Below are 16,381 nucleotides of genomic sequence, written 5' to 3' on the forward strand. Positions count from 1 at the left end.
GACAGGGATCTTTTTACAACATTAACTTATATTACTAACACTCTAGTCTAATTTGTACTTGCTGATTAACTTATAATACAAAACACTATGACTCAGAACTGTTGCACACAATTACTACCTCAGCCCAATGTGCAAGCACAGCTCTAGTGAAGCTGCTTGCAATAACACAGCACTTACCTGTCACCCAGTGGGACCTTAAATTCCAGCATATTTCACTTAAATCTAAACTCCCTGCTACATCGTCCACTTACAAAAATGCAAACCTGCATGTCTTCTTACAGCCCAGTCACCCAAAAAAAACCCTTGAGAGACTGCCAAAAGAGGGAGAAAAAGATTCAATAATGAATGAAGTCTCCTTTGTCAGGACAAGAGGAAGCTGAGCATTTTCCAGTCATGCTCAGCTGGTTCTTTAACAGCTTAAGAGCATCTTACTGCCAGAGAGATTCATAATGAGACATCCCGCTCGATCTTCAGTGTGAGTGACATCCTGCTCTTTAAAGAGAAGCAGGTTAATAGTTCCAGGAATTTTATAGTATCTGGGAAGCTACATGGCTGGGGCTATTGCAGCTTCAGGTGCAGTAAGGGTGAGTGGTGGCACACAGCTCCACCAGGAGAAGTTTACATGCTCCTGAGACAGGATGTGGCTAATCTAGGTGGACAGGAAGCCTCACCTCTGAGCAATGCCACTTGGAGCAGCTGTGGAGTGTTTCCTCAGGGAGCCTTGTAGTCCAGAGATTTTGAAAAGTGGCACGATCCAGACAAGCAGGTGACTGCCAGCAGCCAGTGATCTCTGAGCATGCAGTAGTACCTCTGGGCTCTGCTGCCAGTGCTGGAAGTCACCTGTTGGTTTGGGCTGCTGCTGGGGAAGTTAGTACCTTTTAGGGGAAGGTGAAGCACTGAGCAGCGAAGAAGGGGACTCAGGAGTCATCGCAGTAGTTATTATATCATGGTGTGCTGAGGCCCTGCCCCACAGGACTGGCTATGGCTACTGAAAAGTTGTGCAGCAACAGTTTCAGCATACTAAGGAGCGTGCTTTGCAATACCAAATGGTGCCTGGTTTCAGACAGAGCTAGGGAAGAGGGTGGCATTTGTAGGCAGGTGGCTTTCAGAGTGGCGAAAGCTGAATGCTTGTGACACAGTTTGGGAGTGAACTTGGCAGTGTTAGTTTTACAGTTGGACTTGATGATTTTAAAGTTCTTTTCCAAGCTAAAGAACTCTATGATGTCATGGTTCTATTACTTATTGCAACAGCTACAAGGGCATGTGATCCCATTTCCAACTTCAGAACAAGTGCCTTGCACTGGTCACCGAGAAGAACAAACAAGGATTTGTGAGAGACGACTGAGCTCAAATTTTGTGTCCTCACAGAGGAGAAAGGGAGTGTGATAGTTACAAGAGAAACCCTGCACCTGGAGACAGAGACCAAATCTTCTGACTTGTCCAGATGACATCATGGTGCTTGCTATGAGGTCAGGATCCAGGATGTTGCCAAGGCTTGTCCACCTCTTGGATTGTTACATCTTATACACGTGTGCACCAACAGTACAGTTAGGCAACGCAGAGCATGTCAAGAGTGACTGTGGAGCTCTAGGGGCAGGAGTACAGCATAGGGACCTTGGTGGTGTCTTCTCAGTCCTGTTACTGAGGCTGAAAAGCTGGAGTAGAAGTCTACTCATCTGACTGGACAACACATGATTGCGTTGCTGGTAGTGAAATCACAGCATTCACTTCTGTGATCACAGAACATCACATTACAGAAGCTTACATGGATACCTGAATTCTGTTTGAGGAAAAGAAACATGATCATCTGTGGTTAGACATTACTACTGTGTGAGCAGCATATTGATATCTGTTATGTTGTATATATATATACAAGGGGATTATGAAATAGTGTTACACCTCAGGCATCACATCTCCTAGAAACAGGAGGACATCTGTAAGGGCTTACTTTAGGCCTCAGAGCAATTGCAGTAATTTAAGACATAAATAGCAATCAGGACAGTAGACTTGAGACTTCCCTTGAAACCTAGCTGCATTATAATTGCTAAACCTACAGACATTCTTGATGTCTGTCCTGAAAACAAAGCCCTAAAATATAACCAATGGGGTTATCATTGTTTGAGGAGAACCCTACAGTGCAGGGAAGAAAAAAAGGATTTATGGAATGGAGTAAAAAATTCCTTCACACGTGATAGCTGTTTCTCGGGGAGAGAAATTGCTTTTCAGGTAATTAGTTTTAGGCTCACAATGCAAGACATTAAGTGTCAATGTGTATCACAGCTGCAATTGCATTCTTCCTTGCCTAGCTTTAGATTCTGTAGTAGTATAATACTCTAATAACCTCAGAGACTTCAGCAGCAAAGTTTTTATGTATGTATTGTAGCTCAAGAAATGCTTTTTCAACTGCAACTTCCATATTCACCTGACAAGCTGGTGTCTGACATGACTTCCTTACATCTAAGGAAATAAGAGTGGGACAGTTAGATTCCCCAAAGGATAATTTTTGCTTCAGGAAAACAAATGGAATATCGCCAGGATTCTAATAGTAAGTGATCCTTCCACCCAATATGCTAGAATTCATTATTGATTAAATATATATATTAGTCCCTGTAGGGCCTGTGTGGGACTTGGATTTTCTGTCATAGGCCATGTCTCAGGTTTTATCCCAAGTATGCAGTGCAATTCAAGACAAATGTAAGTACGCAGCAAAAAGCTACAAATAAAGAATATATGATATGCCTAGGTAGTATTTGACAGAACAAGTCTTATCCACTTTTGTGAGAAAAGGAAGACTTTGCAAGGAAAATTTTGATAGAATCATCAGAGAGTAGACTATGAACACAAACAACAGGAAAAATCTTTGGGAAAGATACATTGGTGGGATAATTATTTTTGGATGGAATGAACAGAAGCAGCAGTTTATTCTTGTCTTACACACATGGCACAACATACAGAACCAGCACAAATAACTTACAAAATCTCATACACCATGCTTCCTCTCTAATAGTTTCTATTAAATTACAACACCATAACAAATCAAGAATTTAGTTACAACATCTCCAGACATGGATAGCCTCCCATTCAAGGAGTTGCTATTTTTGTAAGCTACTTAGACAAACATCTTTTTTACATGTTTAGTACAGTACAGTATCCTTAACAGAGTTCAAGATATTCACAATGATAATCGAATACTTTATAAAACAGCAGAATTTCTCATATCAGTACACGTCTACATTCGTCCCAGAATTTTCTGGTTTACAAATGTGTTACAAGTTTTCTTTACTCAATTTTCCAAGCTAAACATTCCTTTAAATGAGAAACAAAAAACTATTTACAGGTTTTTTTTAGATTTAATAAAAATGCCTTTGCTTCCCTTTCCTATTTCTACCCTTTATCCCCAACAACAGCTGTCATTTAGCAGGTAGAAATATTAACCCTCAAACCGTTATAGAAACTTGTCAAAAAAAACATGGTGACAAATTGTTAAATGCAAAATGAAGGATGGCCACAGCTCATGATTAATTCAAAAAAGTGGATTTTTTTTCTCCTAATGTCAGAATTTTTGTCCATTAGAGACAGGTGACTCCTGTCATCTCAGTTGTAGAGCTAATATGGGCCAATATACAAAACCTTGACTTTTTTTGTCAGTTATAAGCTGTCTGACTTTCTTCCACACAACCACTATAAGTGTAAAGATTCCTTACTAGAAACTGTAGGAACTCTGGTAGTGTGTTCCTGACTTAAAGTCTCCCAGCCTTTGTTAGATTAAACCATGTTTCTCTTATCCATAGGCCCATTGGTATCACTGGGTGATCTCACAGGAAGAGTTTTACTCCATGATTGCACTTCAAACCCCATTGAAACTTGAGGGCATATTTTCTTTGTCTTGGTGGCTCTGGATTAGCTCTGCTTGAATGCGGCTGGCAGATTCTAGCCCTTAAGCAGTTAATCAGCTTTCTAAAGATACAAGCAAAAAAAATTCCTTTCCTTTATACACACAATACGCAGGTTTTTGACATTGAGCAGTGTCATAAAAAGCATGTTCATGTTATTTTGAAAATGTATTTTTACAGAACTTTATAAATACTGTTATATCAAACACATTCTCAAAAACTGGAGAAAATACTGACACAAAACCTGGAAGAGCCTCACTAGAATTCTTCCAGTACTATTTGTCTACTTGCATATTTCATATTTCAGTGTCCTTTACTGCAAACATAATTTGGCTGCATGAGAACAAGTAAAGTCAACAACAAATCTCTAATAGTTTTGATTAAGACATGGATCTGTTGTTTAATGAAAGAAATTTGACAGCCAATGTATAATTTTTTTACTTGGCATGCCCATTTTGTTACCTTTACTTGCACTGAGTAACGTTTTAATCCCCAAAGAGTATAATTCACTACAATGGCACTACATGTGACAAAATAATGTATGCAAAAATATTGAAAAAATGTTCCTCTTTTTAAATCCTTCTTATGCCAACAACTAACATAGTTATATACTTCTTCATGTATAGTAATTGAAAATTATGGAAGAATAATATTTGCAATTAATTCTGTATCAGAAATCATTGTACAAACTTCATGAATTATCTGCCTACCTTTGTGCTGTATTTCTGACAGTCTAAAAGTCTATTTGGTGTGACCAGGGGTAAATGTCACAGATCTAAATGCTTTATTTATATATTTGTTTATGTTACACTTGATACTGACCCAGTCCGGTGCAGTTCAAGTTTAAACATACATAAGTCACACTAACACGAAATCAGATTTTTATTTCCTCTAATCACCACCAATTTTCAGTACAACCAGTAATGAGCATTAATGCATATAATCTAAGTGGAATGCACTTTTAAAGTGCATAATATTGGATGAATTATAATGTAATATTGATTTCCCATCCTGCAAAAGTTTAAAAATGCAGTAAACTTTGTGTGTTTGAAGTAGTCTTGCTGACTGTAATGATATTACTCACAGTTCAGGAAGCTGAACAGCAGAATAAAGTTTTGTTCACTTTCTCACTATTTTGGCTGTTCTCTAATGAAACAAAAAATAAATAAACAATGTTTTTATGTATTCCTGAATGGCTTAAAACATAATTCCTGAAAGGTCATTGACTGTGATGTCCAGTATGTTACCTCATGTCAATAAAAATATTTTCTGATGTCTTGAAATGCTCAAAGTATAATCTTTGCTAGAGGAAAGAAGCATAAACTGTATTTAATCCCAAATTCTATCTATACTGAAACATGTGAAGTCATTGATAAAGGAGCCCTTTTAACAAAAAATATGTCTGCTAATTTACTCAACAATTTGTAGAATGTATCTGTTACAGTCACTGTAGCAAAACAAGTTATATATAAACATATTAAAAATCCAGGTGTATTTCCACACATAAAACAACTAGTTACACATGATGTGATGTGTAAAGCAAATTGTTGAAAATCTCTTCAGTCTCTGGGATGATCAAAGTATAAGTAACCAAAACTTAAAATAATGATTGAATTTTCATAAAAGAAGGTTTTTGATGGAGGGACAGAAGAAATTCCCCTCTTAGCCACCTTCACTCCCCATGGCTTTTATAGACTCAGCCCCTCCCCCAGTAAGCCACAGGTGGGTTTTTAGGTCTAGCAATATATTTTAATGAGGTTATCTTCTTCTGTGTAACAGTACTAATAAGATTTCTAGTGACTTTATCATAAAACTTTTTCTGTTACTGTAGTTTATACTGCTCAGAAGTTTCAGATTTCTTAAAATCCAGAAGAATAGGAATCTAATCCAATTATGTTAATCAAACAGAAAGTCCTTTATTTACTGTGAAAATTTAGTTACCTTCTGTTTTGATAACTCAATTCAGTTTTTCTTCCCCTCCCCCTCAGCCCCCCCAAATAAAAGTCTTGTAGTAACAAGCCTGTAAGTATATATAGCAAAGAAAGAAAATTGCTCCTTGCCTATGGAAATATATATAGTTTTTTAAGTTCCATCCCCCCTCTAAACTGCTAACCATCACACAACATATGCCATTTGGCAATTTGTCTCCTAGGATATTCACAGATTTCTTTCCAGTGCTCTCCAGCTGTTCCTTCTGCTGAAGATCCCAGTGTTAACCGGCCAATAACCTCATTCCGTGATCCCCTGTCTGAATCTAAAACCAAAAATTCAATGCTGACATCATCAAGGCCCTCACAAGGAATGTCAAAAACAAACAATTCATTGAACACTGCATTGGGGGTGCATTTCTTCACATGAGTTTTCTTTTTAGAAATTCTCTTCTTAGCATGGTACAAGTTCACTTTCACATAAGGATCTGCAATGAAAAGAGGAAACACAAATTAGTTATTAATTACATCACAACCAGGACAGGTTTCGAGCTATTAAAGATGATTGATCTCCTACAATTTTTGTGTTCACAACATAATTAGTCTCTTTAAGTTCCCAGTGGCCACCAGTGATGTAACCAGGACCGTCAGTGAAGTCAAGAGTGCAATTCATCTGACCAAATACAGATGTCTCCTTCATAAGACAAAATCTGCCCTATGTTTTATTAACTCTACAAACATGTTTACTACATGCAAACGTGGTTTGAAAGTACACAAAACTCTAATGGACAAATGTGTATGATTACATATTTACATGTAACAGAAATCTGCTTTTCACACATTCTACCAGTAGAGGATAATTATTAGTTAATTAAGACTCATAGAAAGAAAAGGCTCAAAAAGGAAAATTAAATCATTCTGAGAGGATGAATGAACAGATATGCTTAATTTCTGTTGTGGTCCTACAGAAGTCAATTAACTTGACTAAATTACTCCTACCAATTTTTATTGAACAAATTTAAGACTAAATTTTAAATGTAAGGGTATGTTTGTTGTTAGGATATGTACTTGACTTTACATCTGTACTGTACTAACACTGACAAAGAGAAAGGAAAATGTCCATAATTTTAGCCATCAACCAGCTTTGCATGTTCGCATTCCTCATAATTATTAACTGTTGCAAGATTCCTTTCCTGTTGTCTTCAACAATGGCTCTATTTCTTCCTTAAGAGAAATTCTAGAGAACGCACTAAAAATCATGCCTTTCAAGTACTTTGGCATTTATTTCAGTGCAACTGTGGGCTTGTTTCCAAATTCTCATAGTGCAAAGATGCAATATAAAATTATTTCTAATGAAACAAGACAGTCAATGGAAACAATCAGCTAATAATCATAAAAAATAATTGAATATTTTTTTAAAAAAGTAATTTAAAACTGAACTGTATTTAAAAATGCTATGCCAGGGCTATCAGATCAAAAATGTTGGGTGAATGTTGGGTTTTGCTTCCTTGAATTAGCAATAGATTAATAGGAGTAAAGTTTTATAGAATACATCCTCATTTTCATGCTCTATCACCATAATAAATGTTTCAAAAACAGAGTTTAGTGTTATTACAATGTTCATTGGTTTTGAATTGAATTTATGTGCACATGCATGAATATCCATCAGTGGATTCACGCTGTTGCTCATTTTTGTTTAAAGGACATTTTCTGACTGTTACTTCTAGCCATCTACTAGAAAAGGCTAGAATGTTCTTCTTGGCTTTACTAAGTCTATTAGGAGACCATAACACTAGTGATCAAGGAAATCAAAGAAGTTGTGGGAATGTAACAGATTTTGAGTAAATGTTCCCACCTTTCTAATTAGATTGAGTTATGCAATTGTTTAGCTTACCCCATAGAAACACCATTTCACCCTTCCTCTTTACCAGGATTTGTCTTTGGCTGAAGGGAAATTCACAGAGGGAATTACTATTGTGAGTAAAGTATGTTACTGACACCCAAATATCTATTGAATTTGGCCTTGCTGATGAAGAGCAAGTAACAAAGAACTGTCTAAATGAACTGGGTATCCAAGCGTACCATATCTGCCTGTATGTCTTACAAATATAATGTTCCTATTATAATTACCAAAGTTGTAGTGAGAGAAGCAGAAAGAGCAAACTAAATTTATAGCTTTCTTCACGAGGTACTGTAAACAAATGTGTTATTATTTGCACACAATATGTAGTCCAAGTGGCTGCTGACACTAGGGAGGGGTTTTGTTTTCAAGTTGTGTCCGCATCAAGATGAAACTCAGTCAGACTTAGTCTGTTGAGATCATCTTGCTGTCATGCTGTCTTCATGAAACCTCCACTATCTGCTGTGACTTTGGAGTTGATCATTAATTGTGCATATGCTCATGTGTAGTGAAATAAACTGCTGGGCTTCGTTGATGTTTTCTCCTTACGATATGTGAATAAAATTAAAGCCAGAGTGAATATTTTATTGAAGCTTCACCTTTTAAATGGGAAATATCTGTAGCTTTGCTGTATTGGATCCAGGATGGGCTAACTTTCTAAGTAAACTGCAGTATTTCTTGGTATGAGAAACAGAAGGACTATTATTAGCTGCAGTAATTATGATTCAGTGGTTCACAAAACTGCTTCCGTTTCTGCTTCTTTCAAAAAGTCCTGTGAAATGAATGAATATTGGTCCTATACACAATCAACAGCAGATGTGCTACTGTTTGTTTAGTATTTTGTTACATACTCTTTTTTGGGTGCTGTTGTCTTATTCTTAATATACAGTACATTAAACGTTATTCTGTTGTTATGTTATCTAGAATTAATGTGCATCTAAGTGTAATTACAGTATTGGCTTCAAAGGACATTCCATTGAATGCAAAATAGAACAACAAGACCAGGAGAAAGGAGTGAAAAACTGATCTACTGCTCTTTCTTTATACACCCCAAGCTCAGCGTAGGGTAAAGCACAGGAGTTACGTTACAGCCTAATTCTAGCACTGGCACAGTTCACCTCATCACTTCAATAAATGAATGTTAGTACTCAGTGGGCCAAATTCAGCACAGAGGTAACGGTCTGCTTTTCTTAGTGCTAAATTGAAATAAACCATATGATGATGATCTCACTCAACACCGGTAATCTAAAAATAAGCTGATTATCTTGTCATAAATAAAAGCTTTTCATATCTGCAAAAAACATCCCACACTTAGGGCAGGTAGGTTCTAGTCAAGACAATAGCAAAACTCACTGGTTTTTGCTCTTAGCAGATGTCTTGGTTTTTTTAACATGTGATTGAAAAACAAATTTGTAAAATCCATACTCTGGAAAATAAAGACTTGACCAAGAAATTAATAAAATGGATTAGCTGCAAATAGTAGAGACACCATTTCTGTGTTTATAAGCTATTTTAAGACTTTGAAATGCTGCATTTCAGCTGTCTTCTGTCTGTTTGTTTTATATTCTTAATGCATATCCATCAATAACATTATTACCTGATAATCCTGACACATCAGATTTAGGTAGATGCCTGGCTTTTAAAACAACCACAGTGAGCGTGTTTGTTGTAGACTGATAACAGAGAGAGATCAGTAATTCTCCACGCCCAGATGACTTCTGAGGAAATAAAAGAAAAAAGAAATAAGACTATTTGTAAGTAATTATAATGACAAAACTTTAAACCAGAATTAAGATTTATGAGAGATCACATAAATATATGTTCTGAAATGATCTAAAATGATGTAATTTATGGAGTTATACTGATTGGCACAGGAAATATCATTTTCCTCTGCTGTGGTTATGTAACTCTTCTTATGACTGGATATTAGACTGAAAAAAAAAGAACCTGAGAAATAAATCTCAGTGAAAGAAAAAGATCTTAAGGAAAAGAAGGTTTTGTAAATATGCACGGAAGAAAAAAATAATAAAGGTCAATTAAAAAAATCTTCAGTAAAATGTTTTTAAACAAGTAAGATTGAAACAGTTACTGAAATCCCATCCTTGATACTTTCTAATGAAGCTTAATACACATGAAATAAAGATTTGATCAAAGATTTTGTGATTATTAAATTTGAATTTGGGGGAGTGGTTTATTTCACAGAAAGGAAGAAGGCAAGAGAAACAAGCAAAAATAATACCTTATACACCAGAAAACCAAATAAGTTATCAACAAAAATATTGATGACACAGTTATAGTTGTTGTAATACAGTGATGGAATTGCAAAATAACAGTATTAGCTATAGGTATCTGGTAGACATTTATTTGATTTGGCTCCTTGCTTGCTCTTTGAAAACAATGAAATTGAAAGTCAATACACATTCCACTTCCATAGTAGAGATTGAGAGACACATGTAATGCATGCACTTTTCTGTACTTCTGTGATGGTTGTAAATGATCTTTACATTCTGAAATGGATAAAAAGGTATGACATATTTTTAGCCCAGTGAAGGCAGTATATTTTGATATTGATTTCACTAAGGCTTTGGCTTCTCCCTCTTGTCTTACTATCCTTAGCAGAGCTGAAGCCTGTTGTAGTAACAGCACTGAAATGCAAGAAGAGCATATTACTGCAAGACCAATATGGTTTCCAACAGGTTCCAATTCCTTAACTAAAGACTACTAGCATTCTTTAAGAATCTATTGTAAAATCCATGTAGTTGAAGTAAAGATTTACCTTGACTTCAACAAGATTTAAGAAAGAATGATTTCAAACAGAAAAGAGGAGGGAGGATAAGGGGAATAATTCATAAATCTTTGTATTCTTTCCTTTCAAAGAAAATTAATGTGTACTGAGGCCTTTTGAACTAATGCAAATGCATCTGCTTTAACCTGCTGGACCGGCTGAATAAGCAAGTAGCATTTAGAACATTAGCAACTTCTTGCAATATGGTCATTGTAATGACTTTTATTACATTTGTGTAACTGCTTCCTCATACTGCCATTATGAAAGCATATCAATAACTTGCATGATGAACTTGTTCCCTTTTCTTTCCAAGATGTTAGCAGAACTACACAGGAATTGTAGCTAAAACTAGAACAATGCCTTCATAGATTAAATAAAAAATATGTTACCCTAACATTTCTTTTGATGATCTCTCTGTCCATTAGCAGCCTTCCTTCTGACAATTCAATTCCTGCGAGGGGAATGAGAACTTCTCCAATGACATCATCTCTGGAAAACCTGTCAAAGCTCAGGATGATAAAGTGAAGTGTTAGATCTTGAATTTGGGTATAGGGGATTCCATAAAATGTGAAGGTCTCATCGAAAGCTGGATCTAAGGTTTTTCTCAGCACTCTGGTTTTCACTTTGTGCTTTTTTTCAGGCAGGATTGTCATTTTGATGTAGGGATCAGAAGTCATTGACTGTTCATCCATTGCTGGCAGCCCACGTGCTTCTTTGATGTTCACTACAAATGCCTTTTTCTCAAAGTTGTACTCTAAGGAGAAGAAGAGAGTTCCTAGCTTGTCTTGTTTATCTTCAGATGACAAGGAAGTAATGGATTTTAAACTGTCAGGGGATACTGAATCTTTCTTCCTCTCTGCAAAGTGCTTAGGAGACGAATTTTCAAGATCTGGAGAGCTCTGGTTTTTGGAGGTTGTTTTGGGGAAATTGCCATTTAGATCTCTCTTCTCCAGGTCAAGATGGAGAGAATTCTTTGGCATTGCTGATTTGTTCTTTGTTTCACTTTTATCATCTGCTCCAAACTTCTTCTTACTGTTGAGGTTCTCAGGGTAAATATCAACCCCCTTCAGAACATGGACAAACTTATATGGAGGGGTCTTATTGGATTTGGAAGATTTACGTTGACAGCAGATCCAAGCAAAAAGGGAGACAGAGAAGACAAGGCCAAATGCACTAAAGATCCCAACAACTGTAGGAATTTCATCTGCAAATCAAATAAATAGCAACAAGCACGTAAGGAGTAATGCCTTTGACTCTGTGTGATATTTAATAAAGTAATAATTCAGTAAAACAAACAGATATGAGATGGTAATAACAGCAAGGTCGACAGACTTAAAGTGCTTTGCATTGTACATATTGCTCGCCACCTGCAGGCATGAATGTGTAGTCCCATAGTAAGTCATACTTGCTGTGTTAGTATTTTTCCATGCACAGAGACTTTGGGGGAAAAATACTACACCCATCTTAACAGTAATAACCATTATTGATTGCTCAGCTATCTCTTTCCTGTGTGTGTAGTTTCTGAGTTTGTATGTCTGTGAGCAAGACCAGCTTCCAGAAGATTTTAGCTTTGAGTTTATGGAGCTTTGTTGGTCAGGTAATACATATTCTGAAATATGTATTACTTACAGATGCATGCTCTGCTTTTCACACTGCTTCTCAGAATATTTTGTGTACTCAATTAACTCATTTTTTATGGCTTAATCCCGTAATTGGCTGGAGGCATCTCTTGAAAGAACTGAGTTTAATTAGAGGTTATAACACTTAACAATATCAACAGGATTTTCAATACTTTGCAGGAGGAAGTCTATAAAAAAATTTAGCATGATAATATATCAAATGTCTTTTCCAGATGGATGTGAGGATGGGTAGTCACATGTGAGTCCAAAGCTGAAAATACTATAAAGCAAATAATTGATAACTACTAAGCTTTGTATTTAAGAGCCAATGAATCATGCTATGAAGAGTTTATGGGAAGGTTTGCTACTTTTTAGAAGTATATAAGAAAAATATAAAACACTTCACTTCTACCTTAATATGAAATGTATACTTAAAACTGAATGATGAGAAAATTAAGCAAGTCTTACAAACTGAATTGTCATGTAGATACATTAGTAACATATAGAGTATTGTTAGCCCTTCAAAGCATGCATCGAAAGGGCAAATGAGCACAACTAATTGGAAATCCAATTTTGCCCATAAGTAACATTACTAAGTGAGTTTAAACCTCCCACAGTGTAACAATCAGAGCTTAATCTTTATTCGCTGCAACAGTGGAAGACTAGTAGAATATTAATGGAATGACGTTATTTACACATAAAGGCAATTGTGTAACAGTTCTGATTCTCTCACAAATGACAAACAGATCATTTTGGACGAGAATAGAAGAGCTGTCTCCCTCTGTATATTACTAAACCAGCTTCATCCAGGTAAAAGCTGAACAGATAATTATCTTGCTGCTATACTTTTGCCTTTTTCATGAAATGATTCAAAAAAAACCCCACAATAATACTATTAGAGCAAAGTAGGACACAATGTTCCAGCACAGACAGGTTCAGACCTGGCTATTAATTTCTTCTAACAATATATATGTCACTTCCCTTCTGCCTACAAGCTGTATCAGTCTACATAGTTAATTGCAAGAACTTCATTTAAAGACTGAAAAATATATACGTAAAGTATTTTTCCTAACAAAAAGTATTTTTTCTAAGTTAAACACTTGTCTCTGAGTTTCAAGAGTTCTCTGGGCTTCAGAAATTTAAATATACATGGTATAAAGGTAGAAGCAAAGTAATCAGAATACTTTAATAGTTTTTAAGAGTGATTTGCACATTTGCAATACTTTGTAATGAGTTGACAGTCTTTCTATAGTAATGGAAATTTTGCTGTATTTTAGTTTTACAGCTGCTGAAAGCAGTAGTAGAATCAATTTGTGTGTTTAAAATGTTAATTAACTTCCTGAAATACATAATTAGATAGGCATGATGGCACAAGTGTGGTTAAAAACATCAAGTGGGTGGGAAGATGAAAGGGTAAATAAAATTGTTTTATGTTTGTAATTAATTATGTTGCAATTTGAATTTCTTGCTGTTATCATAGTATTTAAGATTGCTGCTATCATCAAGGTTAACATGCAAGGCAATGTATTAATAAGAAACCTCATCTATTGATTCTGGTAGAAGTTATTATTTCAGTTATGATATAAACCTGGAGTTACTTCACCTACGTCAATGGCACAACCCTTGAATTAAACCACTGCTAAGGCAAATATAATCTAGGCTGAAGTCAGTATTTGTAAAATGGAGTTTGGAAATATTTTTACTCACTCCATTTCTGGGTAAAGATATTTATGTATCTATTTTATAAGTGGACATATGACTGTTTCTGAAAGTTCTGGTATCCTAGTTAATAACCCTACATCCAGTGCACAGACATAATACAGCTGAAAAGTTCATTGTTATCATTGCTGTTCTCAATGAACTCAGATTGATCAAGACGCAGCTGTTTAGCTAAAAACTCTGGGACATTGTATTTTCATCTTCCTGGCAATGTCCTTTGCCAGAATACTTTTCACTTTAACTAAGGGTTGACAAGTCTTTATCTAGAACAATAAACAAAATTACAACACTTATTCCAAGAAGAGCTTGAACAAAGATTTTGTCTGTAGCACAGGATGCATTTACATCATTAGCTCTGAAGCCCTGATACTTTAACCAAGACAGAGGAAAGAACCCCAGACCTCTCTCATCAGAACATACACCTACACAAACCTCTTAATCTCTCCCAGGGATTTCCCTCGGCAGATGAGTTAGGGAAGATGGGAAAGAGAGAGAGAAAAGGAAAAGAAACCAAATTCACATAACTTCTGAAAAGAAGAGAACTGGAGGAAATCAGATTCCTCCCAACAATCTGCATGCTGGGAGGCTCAGGGTGGCTGAGCAGTGGTTGTCTGTGTGCACTTTGCCTGGGGAGGAGAGCATCCCCCAGCCCTGGGGGCTGGGAGTTGGAGCCGGGACATGCTTACCGAACTGCTGCCGGCTGGCCGCGATCGGAGCCATGTTGGCGGCGTGCGCTGTCCGCGGTGCTGAAGCCGCTGTCCGCGGTGCTGAAGCCGCTGTCCGCGGGACTGGAGCCGCTGCCCGCGGGGCTGGAGCCGCTGTCCGGAACTCGGGAGCTTCGTCCCCGGGTGCCGAGCGACCCGCTCGGGGAGCAGAGAGACCTGCCCTGCTGCCCCGCGGCTCTCACAGCTCCCGGGCAATCGCCTTTTACAGTGTGGGCTTATTTTTTTTCTCAAGAAACACGGAAAAAAGAAAACAATAACCAAAAAAACCAAAACGCAGAGACACGAGCAGTAGGGAAGGTGGAGAAGGAGGCTGAAAGGGGGCTGGAGGAGAGGGGGGAGGGGAAGCTTCGATCCTCCCCTTTGCACACTGATTTGCAACCCCCTCCCTGTTTTGGCTCTTCTGAGTAGCTCCGCTCCGAGACTGAAGACGTGGTTGAAACCCAAATTGACGCAATCCTGACGCTACAGGGCTGAAATCAGCACCTTTCCCACCTCCCATCCCCCCTCCCTAACCACCACACCCTCCCTCTCTCTTTCTGCCTCCTTTCTCTCCCCCACACCTTTCACCCCCACTTCCCCCCCCCACACACACTTTCTGTGGACTGAAGACATACTCATTGATTATTTTAACTTCCCTGCAGCAGGATATGAGCTCCCACCCTCCATCGGATACAGACAGCGAAATGCTAATTTGTGTGATTCAGTGCACCTTGTATAATACATGGGTGTGTCTGTTTTGCTGGGGTAAGATTTATTAATTTTCTTATTTATTTATCAGCTGGATAGGCTGTAACAACATGAAGGAGAGTCCAACTCAGATGGTCCAGACACCTTGGCTCCAACTGGAAGGCACACATTTCTCCTATGAATGACGTGATACACTTACTGGATTTGAATCATGAAAACTCCTAATGTGCCTTCTCCCTTTCCCTCCTCCCTGCTTCTTCCCACCATCCACCCACACACAAACACTCAGTGCCGACTTTGGAAATCCTTTTTGGAAATCCTTCCTGCAGGGCTTTGAAAGAGCTTGATCTGCCTAGATACCTCTGGATTTTGCCAGGCTTAAATGTCTGTCTCTCAGCTTGGACTGAGAACATGGTAAGGGAAGCTGGCAGACAGGAGGAATGGGGAGAACAAAACAAGAAAATAGAGCTGACTGTAACAAGAATTACTACAGCATATAATAATCCAATCTGAATCTTGGTGCAACAGAGCTGCAAAAGCCAGCACCTGGCATCTGACTCCTGCTGGATTCAGAAGGAGTCATAGCAGCCAAGTTTGGAGCCCAACTGCTAATTCTGCTGCCCAGGTGGGAAACAGGTTTTGGTGCTTTTCTAAATAACAAAATCCAGATGCAGGCATAGTCTTGCACAACCCTGTTCCATGATGCCACTTGGAATCTAGAATGTTTTGAACCACCTTAAAGTATATTCTTTCTTCACAGTGAAGCATCTTGAATTTTAGAAAAATTAAAATAAAAAGGCCGAGGAAGCATGGCAAGCTGCTGTCAAAACACAACTGAATTAAATGGTTGGCTTATACTGAGAGATGAAAACCTACTGGTTAATATTGTTTATGCTTCTCTGTTGCACCTTCAGTAATTTGATCTTAGTATATGTGTGCACAACTCTTCCAGGAACAGTAGTATCCACTATTCCAATCTTCAAAATATCCCGTCCTTTTTAATAAAACATAGAGAACAGTTTTCGACCACTGCTCCTTTTACCAACACATGTATAAAGAACTCAGATACTAGGAGACTGCAGAAGCTGTTGCTGTCTCTTGTTTGTGTTTTGACAATACAGTTTG

At 37.5% G+C, this 16,381-nt stretch overlaps 1 protein-coding gene across 2 annotated transcripts; it reads right to left on the bottom strand.

The window, feature by feature from the left end:
* Positions 1–5,889: 5,889 nt before the first annotated feature.
* Positions 5,890–14,743, bottom strand: SYT4 (synaptotagmin 4). 2 transcript variants are annotated; one of them, XM_069880021.1, is made up of 4 exons: positions 14,531–14,743; positions 10,902–11,710; positions 9,319–9,439; positions 5,890–6,309 (listed from the first exon to the last, which is right to left on the bottom strand). In XM_069880021.1, the coding sequence occupies exons 1-4, from the start codon at positions 14,562–14,564 to the stop codon at positions 6,002–6,004; spliced, it is 1,272 nt and encodes a 423-aa protein (XP_069736122.1). In that variant the 5' UTR covers positions 14,565–14,743; the 3' UTR covers positions 5,890–6,001. The 2 variants fall into 2 exon arrangements, with proteins under 2 accessions (XP_069736122.1, XP_069736121.1); XM_069880020.1 differs by having other exon boundaries at positions 10,896–11,710.
* Positions 14,744–16,381: the final 1,638 nt, after the last annotated feature.

This window comes from Phaenicophaeus curvirostris, chromosome Z (genome assembly GCF_032191515.1).
Source record: "Phaenicophaeus curvirostris isolate KB17595 chromosome Z, BPBGC_Pcur_1.0, whole genome shotgun sequence".
Taxonomy (NCBI): Eukaryota; Metazoa; Chordata; class Aves; order Cuculiformes; family Cuculidae; genus Phaenicophaeus; species Phaenicophaeus curvirostris.

Excerpts from the sequence above, each read along its gene's own strand:
- SYT4 (XM_069880020.1), bottom strand. The coding sequence starts at position 14,564 with ATGGCTCCGATCGCGGCCAGCCGGCAGCAGTTCG. Across the intron at positions 9,440-10,895 it reads TCATCAAAAGAAATGTTAGG|AAGTCATCTGGGCGTGGAGA; the intron begins GTAACATATTTT and ends TTATTTCCTCAG. Across the intron at positions 6,310-9,318 it reads TGATGTGTCAGGATTATCAG|ATCCTTATGTGAAAGTGAAC; the intron begins GTAATAATGTTA and ends TTTTCATTGCAG.